General features: G+C 36.9%; 1 protein-coding gene and 1 long non-coding RNA gene across 6 annotated transcripts; one reads left to right on the forward strand and one right to left on the reverse strand.

Moving 5' to 3' along the window:
* Nucleotides 1-1,758: 1,758 nt before the first annotated feature.
* Nucleotides 1,759-3,137, reverse strand: LOC110007376 (uncharacterized). Its single transcript, XR_002281136.2, has 2 exons — nucleotides 2,828-3,137; nucleotides 1,759-2,714 (listed from the first exon to the last, which is right to left on the reverse strand). It is a non-coding gene; the product is annotated as an uncharacterized LOC110007376 (long non-coding RNA).
* A 3,383-nt stretch (nucleotides 3,138-6,520) lies between these two features.
* LOC18435365 (E3 ubiquitin-protein ligase DA2L) lies at nucleotides 6,521-14,414 on the forward strand. Of its 5 annotated transcripts, XR_016045962.1 has the most exons (10): nucleotides 6,521-6,644; nucleotides 6,799-7,050; nucleotides 8,069-8,120; nucleotides 9,284-9,329; nucleotides 9,753-9,834; nucleotides 10,005-10,149; nucleotides 10,338-10,458; nucleotides 11,333-11,583; nucleotides 12,115-13,262; nucleotides 13,511-14,414. XR_016045962.1 is itself a non-coding variant. In XM_006845410.4 (9 exons), exons 2-9 carry the CDS (start codon nucleotides 6,859-6,861, stop codon nucleotides 14,117-14,119), a joined length of 1,317 nt encoding a protein of 438 aa, XP_006845473.1. In that variant the 5' UTR covers nucleotides 6,521-6,644; nucleotides 6,799-6,858; the 3' UTR covers nucleotides 14,120-14,414. The 5 variants fall into 5 exon arrangements, 1 of the variants encoding a protein (XP_006845473.1); XR_016045961.1 differs by having other exon boundaries at nucleotides 11,333-13,262; XM_006845410.4 differs by lacking the exon at nucleotides 11,333-11,583 and having other exon boundaries at nucleotides 13,193-13,262.
* The last annotated feature ends 888 nt before the right edge of the window (nucleotides 14,415-15,302 follow it).

A 15,302-nucleotide genomic window follows, 5' to 3' on the forward strand; every position in this document is an offset into this window, starting at 1 on the left:
ACGTAGAGATCATGAATATGGAAAAATAAATAAATTTAAAAATTTAAAAATAATAATTCTAATAAAAAAACATTTGGACCGCTAGTTTTTATTGTTTTTAGAGAGAACACTTACTTGAATAAGATGGATGCTTTGCACTTTCTGGACCACATATATAGAAATGCGTTTCCAGCCAGCATAAAAGAGTTTTTCTTTTAACAAAAACCAAAGATGATATCAGAAATGAAAGGCAATTGGAGCTCACTAGAGCGACCGGTTGTGTTTCAGTTACTGTACTTTTTTTTTTTTTTATATTCCATTATTCTACCTTGAGAGAGAAATAGTAGCATTTCACTAAAACACGAAATTGCAAGTTGGTTCGTCCACTCACTGTATTAATCTGCATTGGCCGGCTCAGTGCTCTAGATTGGCTCGTCCTTCGAACACTGGAAAAAAAAGTTGTTAAAATATAATGTAAAATGCTTATGAGAGAGACTCAGATTGCCCACCCATCTAATAGAACTATCTCACTATGTATGCCTTGAAGAGAGATAGAGGGACAAAGAGGAGCCTATGAGTAAGCCGATTTGTATTGTACATATGTGGGCTCTCTTTCAAATCTATTTGAATAGTAATATAGGTAGAATTTCGGCCATCAGATTTTCATCATGTGGTTCAGAATGTATATCGTCATATAAATTTTAATTTTTTTATATAAAGCAGCTGATTATGATGAAATTTTGAAGTATATACCTAACACTATTACACACCATATAAAATATTAACTTGAAATTCAAATCAATATTTTGTTTTGTTTAAAATATTTTTTACAAATTCAAATCACTTGAAATTCAAATCATTCGTAAAATATAAATCTAAGCCATTGCGCTTATTTGTAGATATGAGCTAGTATATATATATATATATATATATATATATATATATATATATATATATATATATATATATATATATATATATATATATATATATATGGTCTTTCCACCTTGAATCTTTCAACTCTCTAGAGGAATATATATAGTCTTTCCACCTTGAATCTTTCAACTCTCAAGAGGAAGCAAAAGTGTTAGTGGGGGAGGAGCTTGATATTCTTTGCGTTAGTTAGGGGTGGGAACAGGTCGAATAGGGTTCAGGTACGGCTGGATGTGGACCCGGACCCGGACCCAAACCCAAAATTCGTACATGGCACACAAATGCAAGCCCAAACCTGACAAAATTCGTACATGGGACCCAGATGCAAGCCCAAACTTGACAAAAATTCATACATGGGATACATATGTGGACCGAAACCTGACCGGGTCCAAAATATCTGGACTTGGACAAGGACTCGGACTTGGAACTGGAATTTATCTAGGGCCCAGCCCAAGCCCGCCTTGTTTGGCCCTTACTTAGGAGACGTGTTGAAGACTCTCTCTCTCTCTCTTTCTATTCCTTTCAAAATTCTTGAAATCTTTATCCCACGCAGTCTATGGTGGTTTGGATCTCTCTTGTAACTCAAGGGTGTGACTCAAAATTGGGAAATTATTAGAAATACATCTAAATTTTTTATTATTAAAAAAAAAAACATATACTTTCTTAAACTTCGTCCGTACTTTTTATCTTTTTTTTTGTTGCTCTTTTTGCATTTATCAGAATAGCCATCATGGTCATTGTATGATCGTGAAAGCATCACTGTACTTGAAAACAACCATAAAAAATATCACAATACTTAAAATACCAAGATGTATCTCGATATTTTAATTACCTTGATGGTCACCATTTATGATCAATAACAATAATTTCTCTTATGTATTCCTTTGTGGTCATCACAAGGTCATTGCAGATGACCTAATCAGATTGCCTCTTGGATAACACTGCTTGAGTGGATGTAAACTGCTATTGCTCTTACAGAGGAGAAAATATATATAACCTCCGCCGATATTATCAAGATAACCTAGAAGTGAGATTTTCAAATAGAGGAAAGCAAGCTCTGGATTATTCATACCTAAGGGCTAATTTGAATGGCAAAGAAAAAAATATTCACAGCGAATAAAGTACGAGTTTTTTCCACCTCAATTGAGAAACATTCGCAACTTATTGTATTATGATGGTAATCTATTTTGATGTCTAATTTCGTTGATTTGTCTACCCCATCTTGGCAGTTTTTGGGAACAGGGTACTAGGCTTCTTCAAGCCCGATTCATCACACAAGTAGGAAATGGCAGGTTTGAGAGCAAGATTAGGGATTAGGGCTAAAACGTCTAATTGGGCGGAGGTCATGGCCATGGCGCCCATTTCCTTGAAGGCCTCGATGCATCTCCTCTCAAAGGTCCGTCCAGAAGAAACAATGAATGGGTCAACCATTAGAGCCATGGCGATGGGGTACAGGAACTCCGATCGCCATTCTCGTCGAAACTTCAATGGCTGAAAAGAAACTTCAGAGAGATTGTCCACCTTGCTTTCCTGCTACCCATTTCAAACTCAATCCTCAAAACCCTAAAAACTAACTTCTCCAACCATCAAACCCAAGCCGGATTTATCAGGTACTGCCAAGAAATACAGAGTTAACTAATACCATGGAGTAAAAGAAAACCCAACCAAATTCACTACAGAGATTTGATGAGCTTCAAGAATCTCAAGAACGCAACCCTGGTCACTTCAAATGCAAAGAAGGAAACCCAACTGTAAATTTACAGAGATTTGATGTCCCACCAGGTGTTTTTCTTCTCGTCCACCTAAAAAAGAAAGAAAAAACTGATGCATTCCTAAATGGAAGACGAAAAGAAAAACCAGCTCGTTTGATCAGCGATTCTCGAAAACCCAAATATTCAGGTCAATCTCGTCTCACCTGGTGGTTTTGATCAGCGATTCTTGAAAACCCAAATATTCAGGTCAATCTAAACGACAAAGGAAAAGAAAAACCAGTTCATTTTCTTCACAGAGATTTGAGGATTCTCAAAACCAAGAAAAACCAGCTTGTTTTTTTCTTACAGAGATTGAGGAGCTTTGAGAGGGTTAGAGAGAGAGAGAGGCGCGGAAGGAGATGAGGGAAAAGCAGGAAGGAATGGAATGAGCGTGAGGGTTAGAGAGAGAGAGAGAGAGAGAGAGCCATAAGAGGGTAAAGTTCGACGAGAAACACGACTCCAGCTAAAAAAAGATTTGAGGGTAAAGTGACATCTTATTTAATGAACTAATAAATTTTTTTGAGGTTATCCAAACTGTTCGTACCTTTTATCTCAATATTTTTTTCTTATCATTTGGAATATTGTAAATTTGGGTACTTCCAAATTAATAGTAACTCATTTGATGAGTTGTTCTTGATAGTTCACTCCTGATGGTGCTAGTTGATGAGAATTACTTTAGAAGTCAAAAGAATAAAATAAAGTTTAGTCACTTTCTCAATTTCAATAGAATACAACTTGATCTAGTATGCGCTGACTATTAGAACGTATATGAATAGAACTTATAACATATACTCAAAAAACAAAATATTTGTTACGAAAGCAACTCGGACGGATATCCACTACACCACAACATCCCATCACTGGTGATGAAAAGAACCAAGCCCACTAAGGGGAACACTACTTTATCACTAGGATAGGGAGCATGTAACACCAGCCAATAGAAAAGCGATATTCGCCAACAGACCGATACATCAAACACAAAGAATGTCACTACAAAAGCTATGCAAGGGTTTTGTGATAAAGAGTACCAGAACTTGAATTCAAGAAAGGAACGGGTGGAAGGCCTGAACTCATCCGACTATCTCTAGGATTTGAAATCAACGAACAAATCAATTCTACTATTTGAAATCAGCTGAACAAATGGGGGAATCATTATATCTGTGCTAGTAGAATCGAAGCTTGGATTGATTAGATCTGAGACCGATTAGAAAGCCTTTCAGAGGATAGAAGGAGAGAACAGATGGCAAGAACCGATTAGCACAGCTTGGGGAGTAGTTAAAATACTGTTATAACATACCTATCACAGTAGTTAAAATAACACGATACACCTTATGGTTATTAAGGTATTTTAAGTACTGTAATACTTATTATAGTCATCACCGTATTTTAAGTACCGTGATGCCTTCACGGTCATATGTCTACTGTGAAGGCTATTTTGGTTAAAAAAACTAAAAAAAAAAAGGATACGGGCGATTGTTTAAAGAATGATAAAAGTTTATATAAGGTTGCAACATTAAAATGTAGAGTCACAAATACACCTCAAAAATCTATCGAAAATATTGTTTTAATATTGGAAAAACACTCTAATCGATCATCTCGACATCGAGATGTATGAATATGAAAAAAAAAAAGTTTTTGAGTCCCAGTATAGTGCACAGTGCAATACATTATTTAAACCATCCATTTTCAAGATTTTCATATATTTATAGTGTAAAAACAAAAAGCAATCCATAAAAACAAGAAAGAAGAAACAAACACAAAAGAAAGAGACAACCAACTACAACTCAAAGATATACGTGGTTCGGCAACGTGCCTACGTCTACAGGAGACGATAGCTTCTTTAATGGCAATGGAGAGTAGGATTACAATAGCTCTCTTCCTCACGCCTCTCTATTCTCTCTGATTACAAAGAAATATGCATTTTTTCATTGATCCTAAAAACCCCATTGCAACAATATATATCAAGTCCTAGATAGATGGTACAAATTATTGAAATATTCTTGTACGGATATATATCGAGTCCCAGATATATCGAATCTCATATACGGATATATCCGAAATTTTCCTCGGGGGCTGCCACACTCGAACTCCGTATGGGCAAAGTCTACCTGCGCCAGACACTCCTCTGAGCCTCAAATCCTTCGGGCCTTCAGCCTTCCGGGCTCTAACGGCCCCCTGGAGTTGTCCTTTTGTCTCTACCTTGACGGATCTATTTCTTCATAATACAAGACATCAATCCTCACATATAGATCTATTTCATTTTAACTATTTTGGAATTTAATATTTTTTAATTAGGTATGAAAACAGATTGTTAAGATAATACTGAGAATTTTTTACAACAAAATTAAATGTTATGATAAAATTTTAAGGTGGCCTTTAATTGGATTGTTTAAGGTTGCAACCTAATAGAAACAGCATCCTTAAAAAATATAAAGGGTCTTTTTTCTTCTAATAAATAAAAAATTACCATATATTTAAGCCCCCTAAACTAAGCTTTGAGCCGAAGAATCCTACAATTGCCCGTGTTTCTCAATTTTTTATTGTTTATATACTTTTACGAAATATAACCGGGTTCGACTAAGACCCGGCTCGCTCGAGTGAGATCAAGAAGTTTAAAGGGACAAAACCGGGAGTGTTTGATTGTGAGGAAAAGGGATAAACAACGTAGAAGACATTGATTTCGTTATCGCTTGCCAAATGCACAAAAAGAGAACCTCCCATATGCATTGGCACTCTTTGTAGAGAGAAAGAACTGTGCCATTGTCAAGGACCACCAAATGCCCTTTACATTTCGAAAAGTAATAGTAAAAGTTATTAGAAAATCTTCATTTCGAAATGTCTAAAACACAACGAAATTAATGGTGGATTTTTGTAACATATTGCATAGGTCTCATTCTATCTCATTGGTAACCGTGAATTTCATTTATTTTTTCATTCTTCCAAATAAGTTTATCTTTGAGTCTCTCTCCTTGCAAGTGGATTACAAGAGGGGGAAAAATTAAGAAAATAGAGAAAAAATTTATAAAAAGTTGACATCTTAAATTGTAGAATCGAGATGCACCTCAAAAATCCATCAAGAAAGGCTATTTTGACATTAGAAAAATATCCCATTGATTATCTTGATATCAAAATATATTAACATGAAAAAATAAAATAAAATTTTCAAGTTTTAAAAATAATACATCTTGCAACACATTATCTAGATTGTCTATTTCATGATTTTTATACGCATACAGATATGTTAGATTTGAACTATTTTAGAATTCAAAATTTTGTAATAGAGATGAAAATAGAATCTCAAGCCATTTTAAAAAATCAACACTAAAATTGCTTCTCATTTGACGAAGTTTGAACCTAGGTTGCAACCTTTAGAGAGAGAGGGCATGGTTTTCCTACTACGGCCAAACTTGTCAATGCCCCACATCTACCGGTTCCATTTAACAACGTGCACCTCCTTTCACCACTCCATGAGCGTAAGTGGGTCCACCAAAATAATTATTAGATAAAGAATAGAAAAACACACGAACAATAAGACTGACTGACTTGACTGCAAAGGAAATTAAGCAGTTTGTTGGGGTCCATTTTCGTCCCTCTGCTCTCACATCACATTTCAAGCTTCACGTTGGGTGGACAAGCGGATTGATGCTCGGGTCTCGAGAGTCTCGACTCCCGCTTTTTCTCTCTTATTTTTTTTTTGCAGAGAAATCTCTCTCCCCCCCTATCTCTCTCTATTCTTTCGATTAGAGAAATCTTTCTCTCTCTCCATTCCTTTGGGTAGAGAAATGTGTCTCTGTGCTTTTGGTAAAGCGGCTTTACCGGAAATGGAATTCCAATTGGCCTACCGACACTAGGGCACCTTGATTCGTAGGCGAAGCTCCCACCGCTTTCTAACCTCCCCTCTCTTTCTCTCTCCAGGACTACGTGCTGCTTCAGCCAAGAATTTTACTTTCTCTCTCTCTACCCTTCCTCTAATTCTAGCAGGTGGGCCAGCGTGATCGTTGAGCAAAGAATTGAATCCCTGTCTTTCTCTCTCTAAAAATCCCTTCTCTACATCTGTCGTTTTGCCCTATCACCTGCTTGCTGTTTTCCAAGATATATACCCTCTTTCTTACTCTAAAGTTACCTTCGCCTGCAGAGCGTCGCCATGAAAGTCTAGGGTTTAGCGGACGTGGAGAGAAACAGAGGACCATCAGCCATGGGAAATGCTCTAGTGAGAAGGAGCAGAGTGGATGAGAGGTACACGAGACCTCAAGGCAAGCTTTATGAGCACGCAAATGTCGATTACAAGAAACTAAGGAGGCTCATATTGCACTCGAAGCTCGCCCCTTGCTTTCCTGGCTCTGAGGACGCCTTGCCTGATCTTGAAGAGTGCCCTATCTGCTGCTTTGTATGTCTCTTTCTCTATCTCCATTTGATTCTCTCACTCTTGCTCAAATTGGTTTCTTATGATGTTTCGGTAGAGTTATAAATCTCTCCCTTGCGTTTATTGTGATGCTTCAGATCACCTCCCCCTCCAATTTTTTGTTGCATTGTTTCATTGGGTTTTTTAAATCCGCATAACAATTGCATGACAATTAGTTGGTACTTACTTTCTGGTTCTTTTTAGCACTTCATCTGTTTTTTTTTTTCTTTAGATTTTTTTTGAATTGTTTCATTGGTTTTCTTCGTTCCAATTTGGAGTTGCATTTCATATTTCTCTGTAATCATTTGGAAATTTGGAACAACATACGCCAGGTATTTGTGATTTTGTGAAGATTGGAATGAAATGGTGAAAAAAGGAAAATAAAAATAAAAATATTGTCAGTTTTTGTTTAAGAAAAAATATTTTTTTTTGAGGAACTGTTGACTCTTTAAACTGAAAATGGAAAATTACAGTAAAATATATAAAGAAGGCATCCCACAAGATCGGTTCTAGAGAACAAGAGAAAGGGGTTGGGAGAATAGACAAAATATGGAAAAAATACAGCAGAAATTGAAAATAAAAGGGGAGGCGCAGCTGGGTGAGACTCTGCTGAAGAGTGGCTTTCTTGGTGAACTGACGTCTTAGCAAGGTGGCGCTGCGAGATACTTGGATACACGAGAGAGAAGTGCTGCTTGGATGGACCTGCAGCTGAGCATGAGAGTCCAAGGCCGTGGAGGTCTTCAATGGAGAGCCCGTCCATCTAAGACCTGCAAAGGGTTAGAAAATCCAGACGAAGTATTAGGGAATGAATTTCATTAGAATTTCTTAAAAATAGTTAGATTTCTCAACTATCCCTCACTATATAATTATGAAATTGCAAGAACCACCATAAAACGTTTTGGTGTTTCCCTTGCTAGAACTGTCTCTTATTTGGGTGATTATATTAAATTCTTTGTTGTTTTCCATTTTTTTGATTTTCTTTTATTTCTTTTGGTGATTGCAGTATTATCCAAGTTTGAACAGATCGAGATGTTGTGCAAAGAGTATTTGCACAGGTAAGTTTCGGTATTTCTGATCATTGTGCTTGTTTAATTTCATGTATTTTGTGTATTGGATTATTTATTCTTTGATGGTTTTGGTTTAACTATTAATGAGGTAACCATGGTTTATATGGAGAGATGGTGGTATCAGTTCTCAGAGTTGTGACTGCTGAATTGCTGATGCTATAGGTTCTGGGTATCATCAAGTTGTTTCTTTGGCTTTTTTGTTTTCTCTTTCAAGTTTTTGAAGATCCTCAACATTGTTTCTTTGGTTTTTCATTTTCATGTTTCCAGTTCTCTTTACTTTCCTTCTCTGTTTTCCTAGAACATCAGAATGTGTAATCAATAATCTATATAAAAGATATGGATGGGGGGAAAAAAATCCTTATAGAAGATGTAAACATTCTTAGGGAGTTCATATCCCCAAGGTATCCCTATTTACACCCATGTATGCCATCTCTCTGCGAACAAATTGGCCTCCCTTGGTATACTAACCAAACCTAGAATGTGGAAATTACTATAAGATATTCAGTTTTCGAGGAAAATACTTTGTACCCTGAAAATTCCCTATTTGCACCCATATTTGCATCTTTATCTGCCATTGGTTTGGCTATTTAAGTACATGAACAAAATTTAGAATGTAAAACTTACACAAAAGATTTTTTATTTCTGAGAAAATTTCATCCATTTACCTTGGGTGTCCAGGAACTCTATTGAGCCATTATGATCATGTTGAGAGAATTCCTCGATAATAACTGGGTTACTACATTCCTTGGCTGTATCCATCCCATTTGGGCTGCATTTCCTGTGTATATCATGATTGGTAATTGGTACTATGATATAACATTGATATTTGATTATAATTTAGGTGCCTTTGTAATTTTGTGAGCCTGGTTTTGTGATCTCTTTAAATCCTTTTCTAAGGACTGTGAAGGAGTGTACTTGTTTTTAATTCATAATTGATTTCTACACAAGTTTATTATTAGAATGATCTCTCTCTCTCTCTCTCTCTCTCTCTCTCTCTCCTGGTTTTGGAGTTTCAAAACTGGTTTCATTTGTCTGTTTTGCATCATTCTTCTATGTCTTCTTCTTCTTATTGTTATTATGTTTCTGCTTTACTTGTATAATTTCATGGTTCATACTTGTTGCTGAGAAGGAATGGTTCTGTTGATTTGCAGAATGCTTCTTGCAGATGAAGCCTTCAAATTCTGTTCGTCCAGCACAGTATCCTTACAACTTTCCTTGTATCACTTTGCTTATCTGGTCTCTGGTCAATTAGGGTTGTCTGGTTTCTGATTCAACAGTTTGTTGGTTGTGTTCTTTATTATTCTTGGTGATTTAGGTGGGTTTCATGTGCCCATTAAGTGGTTGTATAAGTGGATGTCCATTTTTGTTGGGATTTATTCTCTTGAGTTTTATCAATGATAGCTGTTCTTCTACTTGTTTGCACAGTGACCAAGAATAGTTGGTCCTTGTGATTTCTTTTGTTTAGTTAACATCGAATTGAATTCAAAAAGCAATGGGCTAGTTCTCAAATAAGATGTTGGTTCTTTGGGTAAATTTTTTCATGTCCATGGGTTTAGTCTAATTTTCCTCAGGGCACTGGATGAGGTTTATCTTCATATTGTGATTTCTTATCTTTGATAGATGCCCATTTTGTAAAACCTCCAGTTATGCGGTTGAGTTCCGCGGGGCTAGAACACAGGAGGAGAAGGGCCTTGAACAGGCGGTATGGTTTTTTGGGAGCCTTAAATTATGATGACTACTTCCTTTCTTTCTGTAGTAGGAATAGTTTTTGGAATCTCTTCAGATTGAGAGTGGTTGTAGGGGTATCATATCTTGATAAAGTTGAGTGTTGGGTCACATGAAATATTGATTCTCGTTGATTTTGGATGGTAGGAAGAGCAAAAATTCATTGAGGCTAAGATAAGGATGCAATGCCGAGAACGTCAAGCTGCAGAAAATAAGGTGCTGACAGAACAAGAACTGATTAGGTCCCAAACTGGGCGTCCATCTCCAAGTCCATGTGTAGAGGAGCCATCTGGTTGTGCTTTCTAATTGAATCTGTTTATTGGTTCCTTTCATGTTGATTTGTCTTGTGCTGGTTTCACTTTTTTCTTTTTTTTTCCTCTTTTGATAATTTAGTCTTCTTGTTTTTCTTGGGATTCTATTTGTTCCATATACATGTTGAACCTCTTTTTACTTATTTGTTTGTTTTTCTTGGGTTTGCAGGATCATCCGGAAGCTCATCAATAGGATCAGGTGATACCCAAGATGTGCAGGACTTGGATGCTTCTTCGAGAGGGGAAACTGTTGAGGTGTTCAGGCCCCTAAGCATGCATAGACAGGACCGGTAAGCCGAGTACGCTGGATGTTGTCTATCATCATGGGAACGTATTAATATATTTTATTTTTGACCAAATAGTTGCGAGTGGACTAAATTGTGGTCTCATGACAAATGAGTTAAGTAAGAACTATGGCATCCATGAGGTGGGCACTTTGGAATAATTGCATTTTAGATAGCGTACAGCTGAATTTTGTACGGGGAGCTATAAATTAAAAATTATTGCATGGTAAAATGACTGGATGATTGCAGACGACCCTGTTTTGAAGTCCTTCCTGAGATTCCTATAACTGAACTATCTGCATTCTCTCCTCCCCCCAAAAAGCAGACACATTTTCAATAAGGGGGAGTAAAGAAATCGGGCTACTTTAAAGTTGAGAAGAGGTGTTAATTGTTTATGTGTCTTTTTTAAAAGCAAATGGTTCGATGCGACATGATCATTGTTAGGAAAAACGAAGCCTAAAAAAGCAGAGCTGTAAGGCCCTGTGCTTTTGTCCCTTGAAGGATATGGGCTTTGTGCCTTATGTGAGGCACATGGCCCTTTGAAAATGATTTTTGTGTTTCTTATAATGGAAAAAGACAATAATCTGTTTGAACCCATTTTTGGGTAAGATCATTGTTTAAGCCCATTTTTTGGGGTTTTGAATATAAAATAACGATAAATTTTGATTTGCATTCTATTAAGTGTGGCAGTCTTTTATTGACAACTGATCATAAAAAGAAAAAAAAAAAAAAAAAAAAAACTCTTCTATTGATGATTGCCTTCTTTCTATGGTAGTTTTCTGGGTTTATTAAGACACTCATTTATATATATCGGTCCTAGAAATCCCTTTTTTCTTTGCTTGCAATTTTCATCTACAAAAGCCTAATTTTTTCATTGTAGAGATAAAAACCACTGGTGGAAGTGGGCCAGAATTTGTCAAGCAGCCCAAGTGGGAGTATTCGAAGTAAAATGTGACCCTTTTTTGCCACCACTAGAAAGATGATGTAATGCAACCATTTTCAGCAATGTCCGAGAGGTGTCATATACTAAAAGAACAGGGTTTAAGGAGTGTGTTTTACTGGTTGACGTGAAACATCACATCATGCTTGTGAAATGTCTTTGTAAGTCCATCTAACAATGTTACTAAGAAGGTAAGGTATTGGTCTTCTTTGCATAGTACAAGAAATATTTTCCTCCATATAAGCTTTAAAAGATTGAGCAGCTTAAAATATTTTCCTCCATATAAGCTACAAATATAAGCTACAAATTTTAAAACCCTTTTTAAACTAAGAGGTCATTGCAGTTTTTGCTTGAGATTTGTGTTTTTTGCCTTTCTCTTTTTAAACTATAGTAGCTTTTCTGGTATTTTGCCAAACCTTTTAGAAACTTTTCGCCTGAGTTTCTGCTGATCTGTCCCTCTCACAAGTTTCTTAACTCTCTTGTTTCTACGTTACCAAGTAATGCCACACTTGTTAATGAACTTGAGTTGAATATTATGGGATTGATGTTGTGGGGAGCATGTATGCTTTGTAATTCAGGGCAAGGTTTAGTTGTAACTAAGACTGGTTATGGATGTTTTAGGCTTGTAGGAGCAAAACACGTGGATTGATTTTGCTGCTAGGTGATAGGTGTTTCGGTTTCTTGCTGTTTGATTGACCTGGTTTTACACTTTATCTTGACAGATGCTCTTTAAGGGAGCTTGATCTTGGCCAGGTTTGGCAACTTTTTATGAATAAACTTGTAAAGATCTTTGATGTTACATTGGGCCCCTCTAGCTTTGAAAGTTAAGTGGTCAAGGAACGAGTATTTGATTGGGTTTCATGTTCTGATGGCTAACATTGTTGCAGATAATTCAACAATATTTGACCTTGGAGGTCCATGGGTTACCTGCTATTGATGTTTAGAGTTTCCAATGTTTACTTGCTTGTACTTGTTTGTCTTGCATAAATTAAACTGAAAAAATAGAAAAGCTCGTGTCACAACTACTCCTGGAGACATGTGATTCTGATTTTGTGTATTACTAATTACGAAATGGGTGTATTGGGTTTCATTTGACATTTTTTGTTTTTTGAAAAGTCCTTTAAAATAGGGAAAAGTTTATGTAGAGCTGAGGTTCTAAACAATCAAATTAGGGCCTACCTGAAAAATTTCACTAAAAGAGATTGTTTTGATGCCCAAATATCCTCAATTTGATCATCTCGACATCAATATGCATTGACATGAGACAAAACTGGATTTCAAGTTTTGGAAATAGTGTATTTTGTAATGCATTTTAGGACTGTCAATTTTCAAGTTTTCATAGATCTGTTGATCTACAGTATTTTTGAAGCTTTAAACTTTATAAATAAAGTTTAAAATATATTTTAAGGCTATCACAAAGATTTCCGGTGTTGGAACCACATTTCTCGACACTATTTGAAAGTAGTCTCTAATTTGATTGTTTAGAGCCTAGGCTCTATACAAACTGCACCCTTTAAAATATGGCTGTTTTGGGACTTCTATTTTTCTATTGTTTTATTTTCCTCTATTAGTCTTTAGAACTTATAAGTGCATCCAAATACATAATGGAAATCGTGATGCTATGCTATGCTCTTAATTGGGAGCCAATTTGCTTGGCATTTTAGGTAATATCCATCTGCATTTGCCTAGAGGACTTTGATCCAAAACAGATAAACTAGAATATCAGGTTTATGTGTTACATGTACTTGTTTGTCTCTATAGTCGAAGCAAGTTTGTATAAATTGCTCTTGGCTTATGCAGAAATGAAGAATTTGATCTGGATGATCTTGAAGGTATCATGGTGATGGAAGCTATATGGCACTCAATTCAGGTCTGCTTTGACATTCGTTTATACTTGATTATGATTTGTGAAGCTGTGTCTCATAGAATTAGGTAATATTTCAAATGGTTCTTATGGGAAAACATCTTAAGCTTTTACAAGCTCTCTCTCTCTCTCTCTATGTGTGTGAGTGTGAGTTATGCTGGTTTACTATTTGTTTGTCCAGTCTATTGAAGTTGTGCTCGCACTTCTATTGCTCAGTTCCTTGACCACTCCTTTTCTCAATCCTTGTTCTCCAGGATCCTAGCCTTCAAAGAAGTGTAACACGTACGCCTGCTCATCCTGAGAGTCAATCGGGACCATCCCCAGTTACCACCAATGGTGAAACTGCATTAGAAACATCAGTGACTGGAGGTCTTGCTTTTGCCATTGCAACCCTAGCTGAACAAAACATCACCAGACCAGAGCCATCAAGTTCGAACCGCCAAATCAAGAATTCACATCAACTGGGTTCTGTAGTAGGGGCTTCAGACCATGAGTCTGATGAAGCGGACCATGAAACCAGGAGCCTAGATGAGGCTCCTGACCATGATTCCAATGAAGTGGACCATGAAACCGGTTGCCTAGACCGCATTTCAAGCTGCTCAAACTCTACGCAGAGTGGGTCATTGGTTGATCAGACTGAGCCAATAGGAGAGATAGAGGGTGAGACCACTTGTTCAAGTAGTACCCACTCTCTCTCTGATTCACCATGCACTAGCCCTAAACCTATTGAAGGTCTTAGAGAGAGAGACGGGTCTTGCTCTCTAGCATCTCAGATCTCAGGTGCGAGCACTGATAGCTTCGAAGGTCAGATGATGGTGGCCATGGCCCTCTCAATTGCGGAATCAAATAATACCTGTTCTTAATCGTTTTCTAGGGCATAAGTAAACCTCTCTCAAACGTTGTGCTTTTCTCTGTTGAAACAATCATAGACGGTGAAGAAGCAAGAGTACCCTCTTTCTTGCCTTGAATTTTTGGGTGTGAAAGTAGAGGTTGTAGCTCGTAGTGTTGGTGTGAAAAGAGGGGGCAAGGAGAAGGATGTGGATTTAGTGGGAGTATAGGATGGTATATGTAAATAGGGAGAGTGGATACCGAGTTATTCATATGTCCGAGCTTTTATGGAGTCCGGCTTTATAATAAAAAGTTTGTCAATTCTACGCATTGTTTGAAAAATTACCGATCCGACTCGTAATCGCCGTAGTTGGATTGAGATCAGGATGCAAGCTGTTCTAGTTTGAGGAATTTCATATTTTTTTTTTATTTTTTTCATATGTATGCCCCGAGTCAAATGATCTCTAGCAGAATTGGCCCAGGCTCAGTTTTTCGGAAGGCCTCACGGACCCAGATTCCTGTTTTTAAAGCATCGTTTGCATGTGATGAAAACTGCAGAAAATGTATGAAATTCAACATGTTCACACTCTTATTGCAGGAAATGAATACAAGCAAACAAGTAATAACAAAGAGAGAAAATTATCACATTTTTATGACTTAGGGTGAGGTTTCCATCTAACGGCAACAAAAATGAGGGTATGGAGGAGGAGCTCGAGGACAACCATGGTAATTAGGATTATGCCGATTTTTTGCCACCTTTTTTGTAGGCTCTGTAAAAAACCGGCTTTACAAGAGTTGCAGTTGTAGCACAGGATGTTCCTCTGGTTGCTCCACGTGGCACAATCTGAATCCTCCATATTACTAAGTTCTTGCTCTCCTGTGGGCTCCGGTTCCCAATAGGTAGCGTTAACGCCTATCATGCCACATGACAAGGGAGGCTTGCAACACCCTGACTGTTGTAGCCATTGAGAGAGAGAGGGCCCCAAAAGTTAGAGAGTAAAATTGGATCACAGCTCAAAACCAATTTCATAGGAGATTATAATCTATTAGATCAAATAATAATAATCATAATTTAAAAGTATAAAACATTAAACAATAAGGGTGTTTCGTGGGTAAGGTTTCAATCTTAAACCGTTGAAAAGTGTAAGGCGCACCTTCGAATTTTGATGTAATTTTGGTATCAAATATTAGGATGATTTGAGAATCTATTTTCGTATC

This window comes from Amborella trichopoda, chromosome 12, assembly GCF_054954075.1.
Source record: "Amborella trichopoda isolate Santa Cruz 75 chromosome 12, AtrichopodaSantaCruz75HAP2 v2.0, whole genome shotgun sequence".
Classification (NCBI taxonomy): domain Eukaryota; kingdom Viridiplantae; phylum Streptophyta; class Magnoliopsida; order Amborellales; family Amborellaceae; genus Amborella; species Amborella trichopoda.

Bases quoted from the DNA above. Each gene is read 5' to 3' on its own strand.
- LOC18435365 (XM_006845410.4), top strand. From the start codon at position 6,859: ATGGGAAATGCTCTAGTGAGAAGGAGCAGAGTGGATGAGAGGTACACG. The intron at 10,150-10,337 runs GTTGTGCTTTCT...TTGGGTTTGCAG, and splicing joins ATGTGTAGAGGAGCCATCTG to GATCATCCGGAAGCTCATCA. The intron at 13,263-13,510 runs GTCTGCTTTGAC...CTTGTTCTCCAG, and splicing joins CTATATGGCACTCAATTCAG to GATCCTAGCCTTCAAAGAAG.